Consider the following 20141-nt stretch of genomic DNA (forward strand, 5'->3'; position numbering starts at 1 on the left):
TGTGCTCTGTTTAGGACTGTTCTTCAAGAGTAGCACAAAATGTAGCAATTTAGACTGCCAATCAGGGGGCATATCACGCCAATATTGGAATATCCGCACTGGTTACGACTTGTCTTTTGGCCTAAAGGTATTAGCTTTAAATTCTAAAGTTTGAGTTGGGTTACAGCTGGATAGGTTAAAAGTATGTTTGGTTAAAAACTTGCCAGTTTAATATAGTCTGCAAAAAAGGCCTGTTTGAGGATACCTCTGCTCACATCTGACTTGTGTAAGTTGAGATTTTCTGTGCTCACCAATATAAAAACTGCAAAAGGTGGTAGATTACAAGCAATTGAGAGAGAAATGAGAATATGTTTGTCTGGTATTACATCGGATAACAAAAGGCTGTGTAAGTCTCATCACGCCCAAGTATCCCACTAGGTGGCAAAAGAGGAGTTAAATCCTGGTAAGTTTCTGTTTGGTTGTTTCATAGTAATTTAAAATTGGAAATACACTATTAATGCAAGCATATAATTATAATAATTAAGCAATTTTCAAGGCTGATGGTTTATTTGCAACAACTTTATTTCAGTAACCGATCCTCAGAAAATAAACACTTTCCTTAGACTTTATTCAGTAAATCAACTTGTGCCTTCAGTATGTATTATGGAGACAACTACTGTAGTAGAAAATGGAACATGGTGCCAAGAGAATGCAATGTACGATTTTAAGAGTGCCATCAGTGAAGAAAAGGTTAAGAACCTTTGGTTTCACTGCAGTAGCAGTGTGGAAAGGAGTTAAGTTATAGCTCTGTAATCTGGTCTTTAAAATAGCTAATGCTGGGTTTCAAACAAAAGCCATTTATTGTGTAATACTTCCTTTTTATTGATTGCGAACCTTGGTATTATTATAGAAAGTAGAGCAATAAAGAAGTAAGTAAGTAAGTAAATAAATAAATAAATAAATAAATACAAAGTTTTCTTTGGACCAGGATTGTTCATTGTGTATTTGACTGAATCAGCCTCCTGAATCACTCCCCTCCAATCAGTTTTTCAACTGGCTACCCTAGGTATGCCTTCAACAGCATCTGCCAGTAGTTGACAGTATTTGTCTTCGTACAATAAAAGGGTCCACCTCCTAACTTTTGTATATCAATCTGAGATTGAAAGCACAAGTTACCTGAACCTAGTTATTTTTCTTGTAAATTGGCATCCCATTTTAGATTGCTATATTCACATAGTTCCAGGGCTAGCAACAAGAATGCCGCACAGGTTTTGAAGCACCAATCTGAGAGTGACCCATTAATGCAAGTTATGCTTTTGTCTGTATGTGCCTCATCTGTTGTTCCTCTCTTGGGGAGGGAGGCTCTACTCCCATGCATTTCAGTCCTTTCCACTCAGATGCATCTCATTTTAATAACTTTATAAAACTTTCTGTTTCTCATTAGCTCTTTCCAGTGAGTGTTCTGGCTTCTGATGGGAGGACTTTTCTGCTTCCTTATCCTTCTCTCACTGCCATTGACACAACTTTTGCACTTCTTCTTCCTCCATCTCTTTTCATTATTTCTCCCTTCTGAACTTTCTGAACCACAGTTGGGATAACTCAACGTACAGATGAATAGGTGTACTTGACTATAGCTTTGGTCCCGTATTTTGAGAACACATGAATAGTATGTAGCGAGAATGGCTGCAGTTGGGGAGGGAGAGAGGTTGCCCAGTCACAAAATGGCTGCCACAGTTTGTGTAACCAGTCACCAAATACCAGTTGGCCAGAAACACTAGGTGAGTGCATTCCTGGCCATACAGGTGGTCCTCATTTAACAACCACTTGTTCAGTGACCAAACTTACAATGGCACTGAATGAGTGGTAGTTACGACCAGTCCTCGTACTTAGGGCCAGCACAGCATCACCACGATCACGTGATTGCAGTCTTGGGATTCAGTGCCCAGCTCACAATTATGACATCGCAGCGTCCTGCAGTCACATGACCATGATTTGCAACCGTCCCTACTGGCTTCCCATAAGCAAAGTCAATGGAAGTCAGGAAGTTGCGGTCATGTGAGGTCCTTGCTTAATGACCATGTGTGATTTGCTTAATGACAGCAACCTGGGACTGCTGGAACTGCAGTCGCTAAGCAGTGCGGTCATGTGTTTTTTACTTATGACGGTGTTGCTTAATGACAGTGTTTCTGGTCCCATTAGCATTGTTAAGCGAGGACTATCTATACTTTGTAGTATCCCAGATTTGTCTTTTTCTCTGGGCAAGTGAGAAAGATTTAATGTAGACACGCTATAAGATTCTGTATCTCATCCCATCTTCAGATTTTCAGGGGAAATCAGAACTTTGAAACACGTCCATTGTTATATTCAGCATCTCCTTTTATGCCTATTGATCAATACTTTTAAGCCATCTGAAAGGAATGGGGATTGAGAACAAATTACAAAATGATAGGAGTTTCCCCTTAACAGACTTTATCTTAATTGTTAACTGCAGAGAGTGTGGATAGTGCATAGGGGAAAAACTGTAGAGTTAGAAGTACAGGAGACCCACTGAAAAAGATTGGGCTTTATTATTAGCCATCATGACATCTTTCGGTTTCAATTATTTCAGTGAATTAGGGGCAGCTGAGACTGGGTCTGACCTAGGCTGCATCTCAGATGTTGCAGTCCATTGAACCGTGTATGAAGAAAAGCTGGTGAGGAAGGGACAGAGGCCTGCCATTTTGGCCATAGATCTTTATTGCTTGTTTCAAAGAGATGCTGCTCAGTTTTTGTATATATGATAAATTAACGATCCTTTCTACAGGTTAGGCTGCAAAAACGGCTTGATCATGCTGGTTTATTAAGTCACTGCAGATTAATAGTTCTTAATGAACGACTTTAGCAACGACCATCCTTTGTAGTATTCTGAGTAGAGTCAATGCTATGTGATTCTTCTTCCTTAGCTCTTACATTCTCCATCATCAGTTCCTGTGGCTTCTTTTTCATACTTCCTGCTGCTCTGTCCTTCTTCGGTTCCGTATGTCCCTCCCTCCCCATTTAAAATTTTGCTTTCGTTGTCATCTTATTTGATGATGCTATTTTGCATCCCACTGACCTTCTCCACCCACATGCAGAGAGAGAAGGGCAAGGAAGACACGAACGGTGTACAAAACTGCCCCAATAAGGCTGGGCTTCCTTCCCCCATCACGGAGCCCTCCATCCCTGAGGAGAGCCCACTCCCCGACTTGCACCCATGCGATGTCAGTAAGTAGTTACCTGTTGTCATAAGCTTTGTGAGAGCAAGAAGGGGATTAGAGGCCCAGAGCTGGCCGGGGGGCTTGGGTGGCTGGGATGATTCCATTCCTATTCTCTGAGATTCGGTTGGAGAAAAGATACCAGTACTGAATAAACTGGAGGTTGTTGAGGACTGCTCAGCTCTGACTTTAGGCTGCCCAGTTGGATAGGAGGCAGGGATTCTGTACCTTTTAATATGGGGTTGGATGAACAGTTAGGTGTGTGCAACTGGGGTGGCAGAGGCAGATTTTCCTATTTGAAGAAGGCAGGTTGTGCTTGTGAAGGAGCCTTTGCCTAATATTTAGGGCTTTCCCCCTCAGTTTCTCTTGTGCCACAGCCAATCTTATTCACCACCACCACCCCTCAGATTCATCTGCAGTGTTTTAAGGAGGCTTTGTGCATCTAAATCTTGGGTCCAACCTATCATGCAGAATTCAGCACAGTATTTCCTGTGAGATATTCCCTTGGGTAGGGAAAGCTGCTTCTGTAAAAAGTTATTATTTTTGCACAAAGGTTTATATCTAATCTGGGTAATTTGCACTATGAACTTTATACAATAGTAGTTATGTCAGTCAGTTAGGACTTCCTGGTCAAGTAAACAGAGATAATCAGAGCTTTCTGATTGGCAAGAAGGATCCCAGGGTTTCCTCTTAGGATCACACATTAAAATATGAGAATATTTCCACTGGGTGAACCATTTTGCTCTACCATCGTATGGCTGCAGTGGGTAAGGTTTAAATCCCGTCTCATCTGTCCTTACCATTCCACCTTGTCTCATTTCAGATTGAGAGCCACAAGCTGACCTTTCGTGAGAACGCCAAAGCCAAGACTGATCACGGAGCTGAAATTGTCTACAAATCACCCACTGTTTCTGGAGATGCTTCTCCACGTCGCCTTAGCAATGTCTCTTCGACTGGAAGCATCAACATGGTGGACTCCCCTCAGCTGGCCACATTGGCTGATGAAGTGTCTGCTTCCCTGGCCAAGCAAGGCTTGTGATTGTGTTGAAGTGGGTGGAGATAATAAGAAGAGAAAAATTCACTCTGGCCTTTCTTTCTGTTCTTTTTTTTTTCCATCTACATCCCCCATCATTCCTATTTATTTTAAATTAATGTCAGCTCTTTTAATCTGCTCCCTCTCCCTCCTCCAGTTATTCATTCATCTGTGGTCTCAGGATTTTGTAATTATTAACAACTTGGAAGCAAAGATTTCCATCCTATATTGAAGAAGCTATTTAAAAGACTCCCACATCCTTTCACCCCCTGACCCAAAACAAAAAGAAACGTAATTGATTGCCAGATAAACTTGTGATGCTTCAAATCTGTCTTGGGAATGTAGGGCAGTATTTCCTGCTGTACATGCTCATTACTTGGCCAAGTTTTTTTTCAATTACATTTATGACATAGAAGCCTCTTGACAACCTTCTTAAAGAATCATTGCTGCTGACTGATTTAGGTATAGAGGTTAATGCAGGTCCAGAGCAATTTCCACTGTACAAGCAGACCTTCAAATGTCTCCCCCTGCTGGAGCTGGAAAGCTAGGCATTAGAATTTCACCTTTGAAGGAGGAATTTTGGCATAGGAAAGAGAGCGGAAGAGCTGTTATGTTACATGCACACCCATTCTTTTTTGTACTGAGAACGTTTGTGAACCAGGTTTAAGTCCAACATATAACTGCATGCATTGGCTAATTAAGACATAAGCCACAACTGCCTTGAAAGCCTACAAGAATGCTAGTTCTCTAATTGAAATGGTATATTTTTAAGAGGCAGGGTGATACCTTATCTATTTTCTATTTGTGTCTAAAATTAACCATTTGACTTGAGGTTATATAGTCATACTTATTAAAATAATTGGACTTAAATTGGTTCCTTAAATCCCAGGTTCTTTTAATTTTAAAAGTTAGCATCCTTTTCCCTCTTTTTCGAACAGTAACTATTGCCTCTCTCTTCCTCCCTCCTCACCTTCAACCTCCACAATGTTGGGTAGCCTGTCACACCATAGAAAGGGCTGATAACACACATTTGAATTTGTCCAGAGTTGCTGGGGAAGTAGCAGATTTGCCCTTGTGTTCAGCCCAATAGGCCTGGTTGTTCCAATGTTTTATGTAAATGTAGAAATTTGTGAGGTAGAGGTGTGGCTCTAGGCATATTTAAAATTTAAGGAATTGGTGTATTTATTTATGGTGCATGCAGGTGTTTTTTTAGGAAGGACAATTGCGTGAAAGGACATCAGTTCAGCAGATGTGGGAACATGTATACCTTGACCTGTATCATGCATTTTTAGAGTACATGTTTATGTAATACTTGTGTATTTGAAAGAAACATCACAGATCAAAAATCATAGCCAGAAGCAAGTACACTCCTTTCAATAGTTACTATTCATTCACTTACAGATCATTGTGCATTATTCAGGAGACTCTTTAGCACCCCAGATATTGAAGAACTGGTTTGCAATAGACCCACCACCATGCCAACTGTTAGGGATGCTAGGAGTTGTAATTCAGCAACAGCACAATTGTAGTAGGAACTAGCTTAAGTGTGAAGTATGTGCATCTACTGTTAAGCTCACTCACTGCAATGCAACCAGCAGCTACTTCTTAAAAAGACCTTTGATTCCTGTTAAGATCTGTAGGCTTTACCTGATCCACTGTGTAGAAGGATAATTTTCATAGGGCAAGTTCCATGAAAGCACTGGTTTAGCAAGCTATCTTGCTTTTCCCCACCTGCTGCTGTTGGGAGAAATTATTCTGTGATGGGCAGGGAGGGGGAGAGAAATGGTACTTGATGTTCCACCAAATATTGCTGGATTACAACTCCCATCGTTACTTGACATGGTGGCTATGAGCAAATTTGGAATCTGACAATATATAGAAGCTGCCAATTTGCTCCAGGAAGGGTTCTGTAAATGAAAGGGCTCTATTCCTTTGCCCTGTTTTTTCATTTCAGACCAAGACATACTCGTCCAAGCATGCACGTTACATAAATATACCTGCGGAGGGCAGCAAATTGGATTAAGTAGAAATTGTGAATAACTGGTTTGCCCTTTTCTATCAGAGGTAGTTGCAGGTGCTTGAAAGCATCTGAAAATTGCTAGTAGGGGTTTTTAAGATGATTTGACCAAAATTTTAAAAGAACACAAAAATAGGGAGTCTTTATAGGCTGGGTAGGAGGAGGAAGACTGTTGGGTCAATTATACTGGGGTGCTTTAAGTGCACCTATGAATATCTAGTTGATTTTTCAGGTACTTCATTCTTTCCACAATAACTGAAGCTTTCAGCGTGTACAATCATCATGGGCTTCTTTTTCATCGCTATTGGTCTCTCCTCCCTTTTCTTGGGTGCTCTTAAACCCACAGAGCAACAGTAGGCAATCATCCCTTTCCAGCCTAGTTCATGGCACCCATCTGGGCTGTCATGAAAAATTCCAGCTTTGTACCCTTTCTAGGGTTGTTGGGCATCTTTTCCTGCGTAATTCAGGAGTGTAATGTTTGAGCCAACAATCATGAGAGAGATTGGTTTGAGTTCTCAGCATGTACTAGTTGGATGCTTCGTGTAACCAGAGGTAATCATGCTAAAACACAAAAGGTGGTCTGCATGTGGCTCATCAGCAGCAAGAGTTGACAGTTGTCAAGCTGAAAGGAGCTGGGCTGTTAAGAAAACTGGGTTGCTCTGGAAGCAACCCATTTTTAACATGTTGACCTGATTCCAAGTCTTTAATTTTTAACTTACCAAAATCAGGACACCTTAGTAGGCAACAGGTTGGGCATCCATGGTAAAAAGAAACTCTTTGTTTCCAAGCCAATTAAAAAAAGGCACAGCAAGGGCTGTATCATTTGCTTTATGTTAACACCTGTCACATTCTGGGGGAAGGGGTACAGGAGCAGCAGCAGGTTGAACAAATCTCACAAGTTGGCCACTCTGTCAGCAGCATTACCCTTTTGACTTTCTGTAAAGCATGAGGTTCATTCATAGCACCATAACAGTATCCCTCTTTTTTAGTACTGAGATTGAGCAAATGATTTCCCCATGACCTTTAATCAGTTCAAGTGAGGGCTGGAGCTGCAGTTTCCTTGTTTTTTATATGCAAATCAACCAGCTGAATCAGGTGAAGATAGTTTTGACAAGCAGAACTTGTGGGATCAGAAAGGGAGAGTGGCTGGACAGAAAGTAATGGATAGCTTCTAGAACGGAGTAGATTTTACTCCAAGACAGAGCTCAAGTGGAAGAGAAGATTTTGCAGAGGATTCATCTGTACATCAACAGTCACCTTTCAGTCATTTATAAGCCTGTTGTTACCTCTGTAGTTAAGTTAGGATGGTAGGTTTATTCTTTTTTAAATCTAAAAATGATCAAATAAGAAAATCCTTTCACTGAGAAGCTATACACTACACCATTACGATTTATTTTTGCTTGCATTTAAGGACTTTGGGCTGGAAAATCTTGTAATATCCTTACCAGCTGCTGTAGTAGCATAAGGCTAAAAAAAAAAAAAAAAAAACCCAAAATGACAACCCTCTTTCTTCAGCATTGAACAGTGAAGAGCAATCATACTGTACTTCTAGAAAAAGCATTGGTCCCCAAGTCTTTTTTCAGAAAATTATGCCTGGACTCCATTCACTTTTTTTGTTCCCCAGTGGTTAAACCCTCCTCTTTCTCAAGCATTGCACACACATTTAAGTGTTCTGAATTCTTTTCCCTGCCCGCTTTTAGCCATCTCCTTTGATCATAGGTCCCATTTCCCAACTGGATTTTGATTGTCTTTGTGTCCTCCTAGGATTCACAGACATTTTTTCCCCCAGATGGCGAGGATCCATGGCGGTTCCAGACCAAAGCCATCTTAAACTGACTGGCTTATGTCTTGTCTTGGTATATAAATATACATATCTAGGGTTTGAAAGTGTTAAAAAAAAGGACAGATTGGTTTTGAAGTTAAAAGGACAAAAATGGGGCTATATTACATAAATTTGCAAGTATAAAAAAAAGGGACTATGGAGTTTGGAAGACCCCATAATTCCCTTTTAAAAGTTTTTCAGGTGTGGGGAAACAGGGAGGGGGTGGGAAGGGCATGAGATCTCCGTATGGTCATCCTAGCTTAGCTACCTGTCTGTGACTGTCCATGTTGTATTTGTGTGTTTTAACAACTGGTTTACACTGACTGTTGCTGTAAAAGTGGATTTGGAAATAAAAAGTCATTACTACAATATTAAACGCATTGTCTTTGTTGAAAAAAACCTCCCAGAGAGAAGCAGGGGCAAACCTCTTCCGAACTGCCACCAAGATTACACTGAGCTCCCAGACTCAGTGTAGTCACCAGGAATTAAGCCTGACTCAAAGGCAACTTTCCTTTTACTTTTGTTAAAAGGATGGGACAGTGCTCAAGCCATTCCAATCACAGCTAGTTACAGTACTGTGATTGTTTTTCCACCTTCCATCCCTTGCAGCATTAACTCGCCCATTCCATAGATGGCACTCACTTTCATTAAGCTGTTTTACCTACCATAAAAAGTAAACAACACTTCTCAAAATCCCTGCTAAATCATGAGATCATCTATCTGAAAAAGACACTATAAGTTATTAAAACTCATTTAAAGATTTTTACAATCCAAAAGTGAAAACCACTGCATTCTCTCTAAATATCTTACGTACTTATTTTCTACAGGTATTCTCCCCATATTATTCCCCAAAGAAATGTAGCACTTTCCTTAACTTTTAAATTTTTTTAATCTTTTTTTTTTTTTTTTATAAGCACACACTGGTGCTTTGGCCAACAGAATCAAGACATTAAACAAAGATCAGCTTCTCTGAAGAAAAGCGTTTCTATATAACAAGGACATTACACAGCTTGAAGCAGGAAAAGAAATATTTACAAAATACAAGGTGGGTTTTATTTTTCTTTTTTGTAGATTTTTTCCTTTATAACGCTAAGATGGTTATTCAGAATTTTCAACCTTATAAATAGAAAAGCACTTAATGCAGAGGGATATAGTAGCATTGGGTTTTTCCTTTTTAAAAAAAAAAAACTAGAACAGAACCAAAAACTTTAGGTAATGTTGAAAATTGTGAAAAAACCCCAACCATTAAGCAGTTTAGCTACTATTTTGTTACGATTACAAAATGAGAAAAAAAGGTGTTTTTTTTTTTTCCTTTTTTGGTGAAGTGATTAATACAGAAGACAGGCGCAATGCTTAACAACAGGACAGGGACCAACAGCCACACCGCTAAGGTCAGGAAAACGTTACAATGGATCGGTGTGCAGAATCTGGGAGTTACCAGGGATGGGAAGTGAGGGCAGTGGCCTCTTTAAATTAGAATAAATTCAGATCAGTTCAGCTTGGCAAGAGTCAGCCCAAGCCATTTTCAGGAAAGAAAACAGGACTGAGAAGATTGATTTCCAATAACTTGTAAGCTGAAGTGGAGTTAAGTAAGAGGTAGTGGTGAAAAATAACATCCAATCTTTCTCTGGAAAAAACAAGTATTTTGGTACTCAGACATACATTAAAATTTAAGATGCAATCTCAAGCAATGCATAGACTACTTTTTTTTTTTTTTTAATAGAGGGTGGAAGAAAAGGAACAATGAGATTATACCACACTCACAATATGGCTTGTGGATCTGGGGTGGCAAATTGTTGAATCCTGTGACATCGCTCCCAGTACTTAAGGCTCAACACTACTGTATTGCAATCTATTAACTGCAGACATATAATCTACAGCTTTCAAACTAATGGACAGAATGCAAAATTAAAAGGAAACACAGAACTGTTAGTAATTAACAGGGAAAGAGAAGAGAGTAACCCTAGATCACATCCAGCAAAGAAAATGCATGAAAAAAACCAGTTCCTCTTGAAATGAATGGTTGTAGCCTTCTCCCCACTACTAATCTGCCATTAAAAAACGAAACACAATACAATATGAATAAAACTTATCCAAAACATATCCAGGCTGATTATGGAAAATTGCTTTTTCTCACACAACTGAACTTCCTGTTTAACATGGAGAGACGGTCTCGGAAGCAGCAGAGAACCCCAGAACAGATCAAGGTCATTGGAGAAGAGCTTCTTGTTGCTCGCAATGGGAAGCCATCCCTTAAGGAACCAAGTGATCTTGAGAGTTTGCATTGCAAGTGCTTTCTAGTGCCAGTGGGGACCGTAGGGGGAGGGAGGGAGGGAGGGAGGGAGGGAAGGTCTCATTCAGGAAACATCACTTTTCACCACTAATTTCACTTCACTAAAATCTTAGGGGTGGGGGAGAGCACTGTGATGGTGGCAGGTGAGCAGAACAGACACTAAACAGCAAAAGAAAAGAAAAAGAAAACAAATGAAAAGTACCCTTTCACCAGAGAACTAATTCCAGGGTCAACCAGCCAGCTTCACTCTCCTGTCTGAGGAGTGTACACCTACGAACGGGGAGGGAGAGGCAGGCTTGCTCTCCTCATCAGACCACACAGCACTGGATAAGGTGTGTGTGAGACAAAGAAACATGGAGAGAAAAGGGGGGGGGAGAAGGGGGGAAGAAAGAAAACAGTTTCTAAATTCCTTAAATTCACTAAAAACTGTGAAAATTCCCAGCAGGATGTTTGAATATCAAACGCAGATTTCAGAAACTTTAATGCCAAGAGTTAATTTGGTGGATTGTTTTTTTTCTTTTTGCTCCGTTTTCCTGTCCGTCTCTTATCTATGGGCTGGCCGCTGAACAGTGGCCGTGGCCCCCGAATTCCGGCTCTTGAGGCAAGCAAGGGAAGGTGAGGTGGGGGCAGCGTCTGCTTCTCGGGAAGGCTTGCTGCCAGATGTGCGCCGCGTGCAACGTGATGACCGGTCCTGTGGGTCTGACTGGTCCTCGCACTCTGTCTTGGGATTGTAGGACAGCGGGAAACTGCGTCGTTCCCAGGGCTGTACAGTCTGGGAAGAAAAGGCAATACAGTTGGTAGGGCCTCAATACCTCTGTGTCCCACTGCATCTCATCTGGGAGGCTTGGGAGGCCCTTGAAATGAGATGTTGACCAGCTATAGCAACACGTGAAGTTGCACTGCTACTGAGAGTTAACACTCAGGACTAAGATACAGGGCACAGTCTGGAAACCAGAAACACTATTTTGGAATGGAACTGCATCTAAGGGCAATTTTCAGCCTGTATGCAGCCCATATTGGTTCTGGTATCCCCCAAAGCACAGAAATAACTGAGCAGAGTTACACTTTCAACCTTTCTAGGTAAATAAAAAGTCAAATTAACAGGGGGCATCCACCTGCAAGGCTAACAAACTCATGGGTTGTTCCATTAAGTGCCAGAAGGGATTCATTCACTCACCTGCTCATCAAGGCCAGAGTCTGGTGTAGAACAACGCGTGTCCTCCGTGGACAGATGCCGCATGGAGTCTCGGGACAAAGGGGTATGAGGACCAGAGAACAGGTCAGGACTGATGGGGCTGCGTGGAGAATGTGTATGGGAGAAATCAGAATGCAGATAGCAGTTTCCAACATCAGGTGAGGCTGGCTGTGGGGTAGATGGGTTCCCCAATTGTGGGGTTGTCCGTCCATCCGTAGACCTGTAAGACCTGGGATTAAAATAAATACCAATATATAAGAATGGCAGTTATTAAAGGGTATAACCTCCTCTCCAATTTCCTAGTACATTCTCCCATCTTAATCTAGACAAGTCATAAGTGAAGTGCAGTAGTAGTGAATGGTGCCAGGAAAGCCTACAGTTGAGGCATCTGTTACCTGCCAGTGAAACCCCCCCTATTCCCAAGAATCCTGGCATGGTCCTTATAATTTCCTCCTCTCTTGGATAAACCTCTGCCCATGACTGTCATCCTCTCTTCACACAAGGTCCTTTTCTTTCAGAAAAGGCTTGCTGCTTCTTACACTTGGAATTCTTTCAGAACACCTCTCACGTGCTACCTCTTTCTTTCTTTCAGACCCCTTCTGAACCTGCCCTTCTTCCACAAAGCTTTTGACACAAACCCTTCTACTATTTCATGATGAACTCAACTGCAGTGGTGCTTTGAAGTCTGTAAACCCTTTTGAATTTTCAGTATTTCTGCATAAATATGTCCTAAAACATGTGTTCTCCACATAAATCCTAAAACTAGATAAAGAGAACCCAATTAAATGAGTCAAATACATTATACTTGTTCACTGATTTATTAAGGAAAATGATCCAAAGCTACATATTTGAGTGTGGCAAAAGTATGTGAACTTTTGCTTTCAGTTAACTGACGTGCCTTCCTTGGGCAGCAATAACTGCAACTAAACATTTCTGATAATTGTCAATCAGTCCTGCAATCAGCTTGGAGAAATTTTAGTGCATTCCTCCTTACAGAACAGCTCCAACTCAGGGATATTGGTAGGCTTCCTCACATGAGCTGCCTGGTTCAGGCCCTTCCACAACATTTCTATAGGATTAAGGTCAGGACTTTGACTTGGCTATTCCAAAACAATAACTTTCTTCTCCTTTAACCATTCTTTGGTCACGCAACTTGTGTGTTTTGGATTGCTGTCTTGCTGAATGACCCACTTGAGCTTCAGTTCACAGACAGATACCCTGACATTTTCCTGTATAATTTGCCAGTCCAATTCAGAATTCCATCAACGATGGCAAGCTGTCTTGGTCCAGAGGCAGCAAAGCAGGCCCAAACCATGATATTGTCACCAACATGTTTCAAAGATGGGATAAGATTCTTATGCTGGAATGCAGGGTCTGCCTTTTGCCAAATGTAGTGCTTTTCATTCAAGCCAAAAAGTTTTACTTCAGTCTCATCTGTCCACAGTACATTCTTCCAATGGCCTTCTGGCTTATCTACATGGTCTTCTGCAAACTGTAGACAGGAAGCAATGTTCTTTTTGGAGAGTAGTGGCTTTCTCCTTGCAACGCTGACATGTACACCACTGCTGTCTGGTGTTCTCCTGATAGTGGTCCCATGAACACTGACATTCACCTATGCAAGAAAGGCCTTTAGTTCTTTAGATGTTAACCTGGGGTTCTTTGAAACCTCCTGGAGTATTACACACCTTGCTCTTGGTGTGATCTTGGTCGACCACTCCTGGGGAAGGTAACAATGGTGTTGAATTGCCTCCATTTGTACAAGATCTGCCTGACAGTGGATTGTTGGAGTCCAAAGTCTTTGGAAATCATTTTGTAACCTTTTCCAGCCTGGTGAGCATCAACAACTGCTTTTTGGAGGTCCTCAGAAATCTCCTTTGTTCGAGCCATGACACACTGACATACCTGTGTTGTGAAGATCAGACTTTGATAGTGAATCCCCAGAATTCTGTTCTTTAAATAAGGCAGGAGCTCCCACACTCACACATGATCATCCTATTGATTGAAACACCTGACTCTAATTTCCCCTTCAAATAAACTGATAATTCTAGAGGTTCACATACTTTTGCCACACATAAATATGTAGCTTTGGATCATTTTCCTCAATAAATAAACGAGCAAATATAATGTTTTTGACTCGTTTAATTGAGTTCTCTTTATCTAATTTTAGGACTTGTGTGGAGAACAGACCACATTTTAGGTCATATTTATGCAGAAATACTGAAAATTCAAAAGGGTTCACAAACTATTAAGCACCATTGTACATGAAACGAAAAGCAGGTGAGATATCCTTTCTCTATCCCAATTTCCATTTCCTGTTTTCTCTACTGCTGTTGTCCTTCACTGAAGTTCAGACTGTAAACTTCTTGGGACAAGGATCCATCCTATTATACTTCATAGCAGATGTGATTCCCAAGTCGTGTAAGATTGTAAAACTTCTGAACTGTTCCTGGAAAACAATGCTCCCAGATGCCAGTGGCATTCATGCAGATGCAGATCAACCATCTACTGAAGGACATCATGCTCACCAGCGCAAGTAACTTGAGTGTTAGGAGATGCTTCTCTACAACCTCCCATTATTCACGTTCAAATGAGCTTTGGAACAGCTCAGAATTCAATATGGCAATGCTGCTGAAAAGTTAACGGCAGGTGCTTATCACTGAGGCATTTGGGCTCCTAAGCACTCTGCTGCTGAAGTAGCTGCCAACCTTACCTGCTACCTCGCCGCTGAGGTGGCATACTTGTGCTCCACAGCCACCTGGCCCGCTCCATCTCCTCACACTTAGCATGGAGAGTGGCAAAGGCTGCATCGGACATATCCTCTATCTGGAAAAGCAATTAAAGATGGTTAGGACAGGAATAGTTACTGAAGCTTTGCTGACTTGTCCTACTGAAGCACTCCATAAAGAGGACAGACAGCTCTCCAAGAACAGCAGTTGTTTTTTCATCACAGGCCTGCCTTATTCACTTCCCAAACATGTATAATTGAAGGTCTCTGAATTATCCAGTTAGCTGCCTCTACATGTGACAAACTTGAAACACATGACCTATCTAGCCATGAAGCAAATTTTATTTTCTTTCCTGAAGGAATTAATGAAGTACAGGGCAAGAAGACTCTTGCCCAGCCATCATCTCTGGTTCCACCTATCACACAAATGAGCTTGCAATCCTGTCTTTACTTAGCAAAGACAGGTTACAGCCACATAACATCCTTTCAGGGTTGTGTAATCCTTTGGATTCAATCCCACAGGAATGCTTCACAGCATGCAGGGACGTCTGTTTGCAACTCCCTCCAAGCATCTCTGTGATCCCAGGAAAAGACTGCTGCTTTAAAGAGTTGCGAACAGGTGCCACTTTTGTGCCCTCAAATACACTGAAGCATTTTTTTGGAATTTACAAGTCTTTAAAGGAAGTGCTTCAGTACGTATCCCCTACGAATAACTATATCAAGTTTTTTCTTCAAGGCTACCCTTTTGAGTACCAAAAGAGTAACCAAATTGAGATTTTAGACTCCAACTCTTTACCAGCAGAAGAGATTGATAAAAAATGAATCTGGCTACAACTAATGAGAACTTGGGACTTCCAGGGGAGTAATGTTGAATTGAAGACGGTTCTGTTTTTGTGGAGGTGATGGCTGCGGCGGATAAGAGGAGCCGGTGAAGGAGCCGGCTCTTCGGAACCACCTCTGGACAAAGGACATCTCCTTTGGACTCCTTACAGAGGCTCCCTGTGAAGAGATCGCAAATTAGCCATCTCCAGTGGGTTGAGCACTCTGGGAATCGTGGGAAACATTGAGCCCAAGCCGCGGTTTGGAGCCTTCAAAAGGACACTAGATTCGTGTACACTTCCTTTTAACTGACAAAGGAAACTACCTATTATCAATCTGCAACAATACCACCATTGCTTGGATTTTATCATATTTAATAATTGTATTTATGCTGTACTATTTGTGTTTTTATTGGTTTTAACTGTTTGGTTGTGAACTGCCCAGAGTCCCTCCTTGTGGGGGAGTTGGGCGGTGATATAAATTTGATTTATAAATAAAAATAAATAAAATAAAATATATTTGGAAATTAAAAACCTTCTGAAGGGCAAGTTGCTGCATACCAGGAGATTTTCCTTCTATCCTTGAAGAAAGAAGATTTAAGTAAGTTTAAATACTAAAAAAAAAAATTGTAAATTTTTGGAAACAGCAAAACGGAGTTTAGAATGTTGGCTGGGTCAGTTAAGGGGCCAGATGGATTTGAAATAATAGTTTTCATAGATTGTTTTAAATTTTATACAGGTTATGATTTTGGAATTAACTGTAATAAACCTTACTGTGGGAAAGTTTTGACTCTGAAAAGAAACAAAAGATACGACCGGGTTTTGAAGGTCAACTAGTGGGAACCAGAGAGCAATTAAAAAAGATATTTACTAACATAATGGAGGAATATTATTTTATTATAGAAGAATTTAAGTCGATTTGGGAACGTGTTCAGGACTTATTTTTAAAACTTTTTGATACTCCTACAGTGGAGTTAACAGAGGTTATAGAAGAAAAGACTACTGGATAAAACAGAGGCTGAGGATGATTTGAATAGGGATCTTAAAATGGACTTTAAAAAATTACCAGACTGTAAAAGTGATATGGAAGACATGGAAGATGTGGATTTGAAAAGGGACTTTAAAATGTTCAACTACAAGAGTGACGTGGAGAAAGAAGCTGCACTGGACCTACAAATTATGTTAGATGATGTTTTAACAATTAAAGGGGATATTCATATTATAAATCAGAAGAATGACTCTGAGAGCTATTTTATTCTAGATCCACAAAAGGGGAGTATGATAATGGAGAAAATTATAGGAGATCATCACATGGGACTTTATTTGAAGAAGCGAATGAAGATCAAGCCTCTTAAAAAGAAGAAAAACAAGTTCAAAAGTGGACTTATTTGATCAGGGTTAAATTGTATAAGTTGTGATTCTGGATTGTTACTATTGGAATCTTTTCTTATAACCAGGACTGTACAGTGAGGATTTAATGATTTTTTTCATATGGGGATAAACTTTCTGCGTCCTATTTGTTAGAGAAAGTTATAAGTTTGAATGTAAAAGGGACCTATTTGATTTAGTTTAAGATACGTTACTATTATTGGTATTTTTTATGCCTATGGGGATAAATCTTTTATGTTTTACTTATCTGAGAAAGCTATAGTTAAAATGCATAATGGATTTATTTGTCTAAGGTTAAAATACATAGGTTATTATTATTGGTACTCTTAATGCTTTTGCTATGTAAGATTGATGAATTTTTTATAATTTGGTTATTATCAACGGATGACAAATGGGAAGTGTTTTTTTTTCTTCTGTAATACTAGAGAAGATCTTAAGTTACTGCAAACGTTTATACTTGTTTGGAGGGGGGGGTCACCTTTTATATGTCTTTCTCTTTTCTCTTCTTTACTTTTTTGTTTGTATAACTTTTTTACTTTTGTATTAACTTTTATCTATGTAAAACTTTAATAAGAATATTATAAAAAACAACTAAGAGAACTCAAGGAGAAGGTAGTTTATACATTTCTGGCTCCAATATATTTCCATGCAACTAGAGCAACCTTCTCCAACCTGGCACCTTCCACCTATGTGGACTTTTAACTCCCACAAATCTCAGTGACGGGCAGTCTGGCTGAGAATCTTGGGACTCAAATCGGAAGAGCACTCAGGCTGGGGAAATCTGTTCCCCTCCTCCCCTGCTGTATTTACCACTTTCTTTTTTAAAATATTGATAGTATTATTTTTCTGGCCTTAATTTGGAAATAAAACAGGCAGAGCACTATATGATTCTGGAGTGTTATTATCTACGAGGCACTGGGCTCATAAGAAACAAAAACGAAAAATACATTTGCCAGATACAGAAAGCTAGCTCTATATATCCATGTATGCTATTTGCATGCCTCAGTCATATCTTCATGAGGATTAGAAACATGGTGGCAGCAGGTTCCCTCCCCCCATTTCAAACTCTAGGAATTGAAATTTTCTTTTATCTCCTCCATAAATCATACTCTACAAAGAAGGTATTCAAAAGTCTGGGCATATACAATCACAACCAATGAATTATTCTTAGAAAAAAGCTACTTATTTGTGAAAGTTTCTACAGTACTTACATTAGGTACAATCAGTACAATTTCCTGAAGAAGGTTCAATTTCCTAAGATGTGGTTAAAACTGAGCATCTGATGGCATATTCACATGAACCGTCCCAAAGAAAAATGGCAAAATCCAATGCATGGACAACTTTGTCACCATCATACTATGATCCCATGATCAACAAAGAAAAACTGTCATTGTTTTGAGAGTGGCTACTTCAGTTGGAGTCTGAATTCCAAATACCTGCTAAGTAATGCTGGAACTATGGTTTCTTCAACAGAGAAGACCCATTTAAATTGTGTGATAGCACAAACAGGCCAGGTGGATCAGCTTCTTCCTTTTGATATTGGGGCACATAACAAGCTCTTTTGTGGGAGAGCAAAGACTCCTCCACATGAAAATGCTTTGGCTTTCACGCCATCTTGATCTAGAGCACAATACAGCTCTTAGGAATAATCTTCTACTCATCTGATTTCTATTTGCTGGAATGGGGAGGATCTTTGCGCTCTAATCTAACGAGCAGGAATCTTCAGTGGACAATGCTAAACCTAGCCTTACAGATACCAAGGATCCAAAAACTGCATCTGTCGATCCTCCTCATTAGCCACTTAGATACAGCTCAGTGGCAGGCTGAAAAACCCTTCCAGGGACCACTCATGCAGCAATTTCATACATTTGCTCATTAACTGGAGTAAAAAAATTGCCTGTGAGAGGGCAGGGATGGGGCAAAGAAAAAGAAAACAGATCTCTTCACTGCTGAGCTCAGTAAAGAATCATTGGTCATGGTGATCTCAATTTGTTTGGGTTTGCATAAAACGAAGCAATTGTCCCCTAATGTCACTGATCCATCAGCCCTGAGAATATAAAAATGCTGCTGGGCTCTACCGCAAATAAACAAGATTTCCCCTTCCAAGTGTAAGGCAGCCTCCCACCTTGAGATGGTTACTGAGGGCTATTTAGGTGTTGCCTAGGAACCTACTAATACCTATAAAATAAGACATAGCAGAGTATGAGGTTTTCATTTAAAAGCACGGTGAGATGTAACACTGATTAGGCAGCTCTTTTATTCTTAATGGGTAACAAGCAGCAGCTTGTTGCCTTCTCCTTTGAAGTTGCCTCTCTCTCAACTCTGGCCTTACTAGAGAGACAGCTAACATAGCCAAACACAACATGATGCTAATGCCACAATCCTGCTTTTGCAACTTATAGTATGCCTGGCTGCATGCCTCAGCCCACACAGTTCTTTTCTGGTAGCACTTTTCAAGAACATGGTCACACTTTCACCAAGCTAAATATTACAAAATCCCAGGGTCTCTCTCTGCCTTCCCTCCCCATTTGTCAACCATTATTTGCTGGATACAAGGAAACCTGGGCCTTGAATGTTGCCTCAGATATTGTGGATTCAAGGTGATTTTTTGGTGTGCCCCTTCTGCCAAAACTAGTAGAAATCTTACTTGGACTTTTTCTAGCTACTGTATGGTGGCAGGCTGTACATCCTCAAATAGCTAACCAAATCCCAGTGCATTACTTTTAATGGATAATTTATTTTTTGGTGCATTCTTGACATAGCTGAAAAAGCCCCTGCTCCATGAGCTGCACTGGTTGCCAGTGAGCTTCCAGGTACAATTCAAGGCGCTGGTTATTACCTATACAGGTAGTCCTTGAGTTACAACAGTAACTGAGAACAGAATTTCCGTCGCTAAGCAATGCAATCGGTACGCGAAACATCACATGATCACATTGCTTAGCGACAGCAACCCCAGCACTCTCCATTGCCCTTGTTAACTGAATCCCACTGGCCATTAGGCAAGGACCCACCCTGATCCAAGGCACTCCAGGCTTGGTCCCTCCCAGCCCTGAGCCTCAATAAGGTAAGGGACTACTTCCTCTGCCTTCTGAACAACCCCCACTGCCTATCTCCCCCCCAATCTCTGCCCTTTGGCCACCCTGCGCAGGGGCACTCCTAAGAGGCACTGGTAGTGCCAGGGCTGAAGTACAGGTCCGGGGCCTTCAGCAGTCTCAGCTGGCTACCACCACCCCCAGGTCTCAACTTCAGGCCCAGTGCCAGCACAGAGTACTGCCTCAAGACCTGTGGCCAGCCACCCCAGCACTACAACACAAAGCTTCCGCTACCCTGCACTCCATAGGCCCTGTCATGCCCAGCTGACCTTAGCCATCTTCCTCCTAGCTGCTGATGAGGCGCACCTGGCCGTGTCAGGCATTCTTCCCAAGATCATTCGCACAATTCTCCAAATAGTGTGCCCTGTTCTCACAATGCTTCGGAAAGCCTTTGGAAAGTTTCGGAGGCTTTCCGAAGCATCGTGAGAACAAGGCACGCTATTTGGAGAATGGCAGGTGCGCCATTCTCACAATGCTTTACAAGGCATCAGAAGCTTTCTGAAGCATTGTGGAAAGGTTCAAAACCCTTCTGAGGCATCATGAAA

General features: G+C 40.9%; 2 protein-coding genes across 13 annotated transcripts in view; one reads left to right on the top strand and one right to left on the bottom strand.

Moving 5' to 3' along the window:
* The window catches only part of MAPT (microtubule associated protein tau), an 81664-nt gene extending 73907 nt beyond the window's left edge, over nucleotides 1-7757 (top strand). For 8 of the 10 annotated variants that reach the window (XM_007422381.4, XM_088143391.1, XM_088143389.1 and 5 more), the window contains one exon: nucleotides 4036-7757. In XM_007422381.4, coding sequence (XP_007422443.1) covers nucleotides 4036-4251 — 216 coding nt within the window. In that variant the 3' untranslated portion in view covers nucleotides 4252-7757. Of the gene's footprint in view, nucleotides 1-3092 lie in introns of all 10 variants that reach the window. The other 2 variants (XM_088143388.1, XM_088143387.1) reach the window with 2 other exon arrangements.
* Nucleotides 7758-8343: 586 nt separating this feature from the next.
* The window catches only part of KANSL1 (KAT8 regulatory NSL complex subunit 1), a 136676-nt gene continuing 124878 nt past the window's right edge, over nucleotides 8344-20141 (bottom strand). For 2 of the 3 annotated variants that reach the window (XM_025177634.2, XM_007422380.4), the window contains exons 13-15: nucleotides 14283-14395; nucleotides 11555-11801; nucleotides 8347-11149 (exon numbers count right to left, since the gene is read on the bottom strand). In XM_025177634.2, coding sequence (XP_025033402.1) covers nucleotides 10922-11149; nucleotides 11555-11801; nucleotides 14283-14395 — 588 coding nt within the window. In that variant the 3' untranslated portion in view covers nucleotides 8347-10921. Of the gene's footprint in view, nucleotides 11150-11554; nucleotides 11802-14282; nucleotides 14396-20141 lie in introns of all 3 variants that reach the window. The other variant, XM_025177636.2, reaches the window with a different exon arrangement.

The sequence above is a fragment of the Python bivittatus genome, unplaced genomic scaffold, assembly GCF_059951505.1.
Source record: "Python bivittatus isolate LINGU-HERP-01145 unplaced genomic scaffold, Pbiv_v1 ctg000410_np1212, whole genome shotgun sequence".
Lineage (NCBI taxonomy): Eukaryota > Metazoa > Chordata > Lepidosauria > Squamata > Pythonidae > Python > Python bivittatus.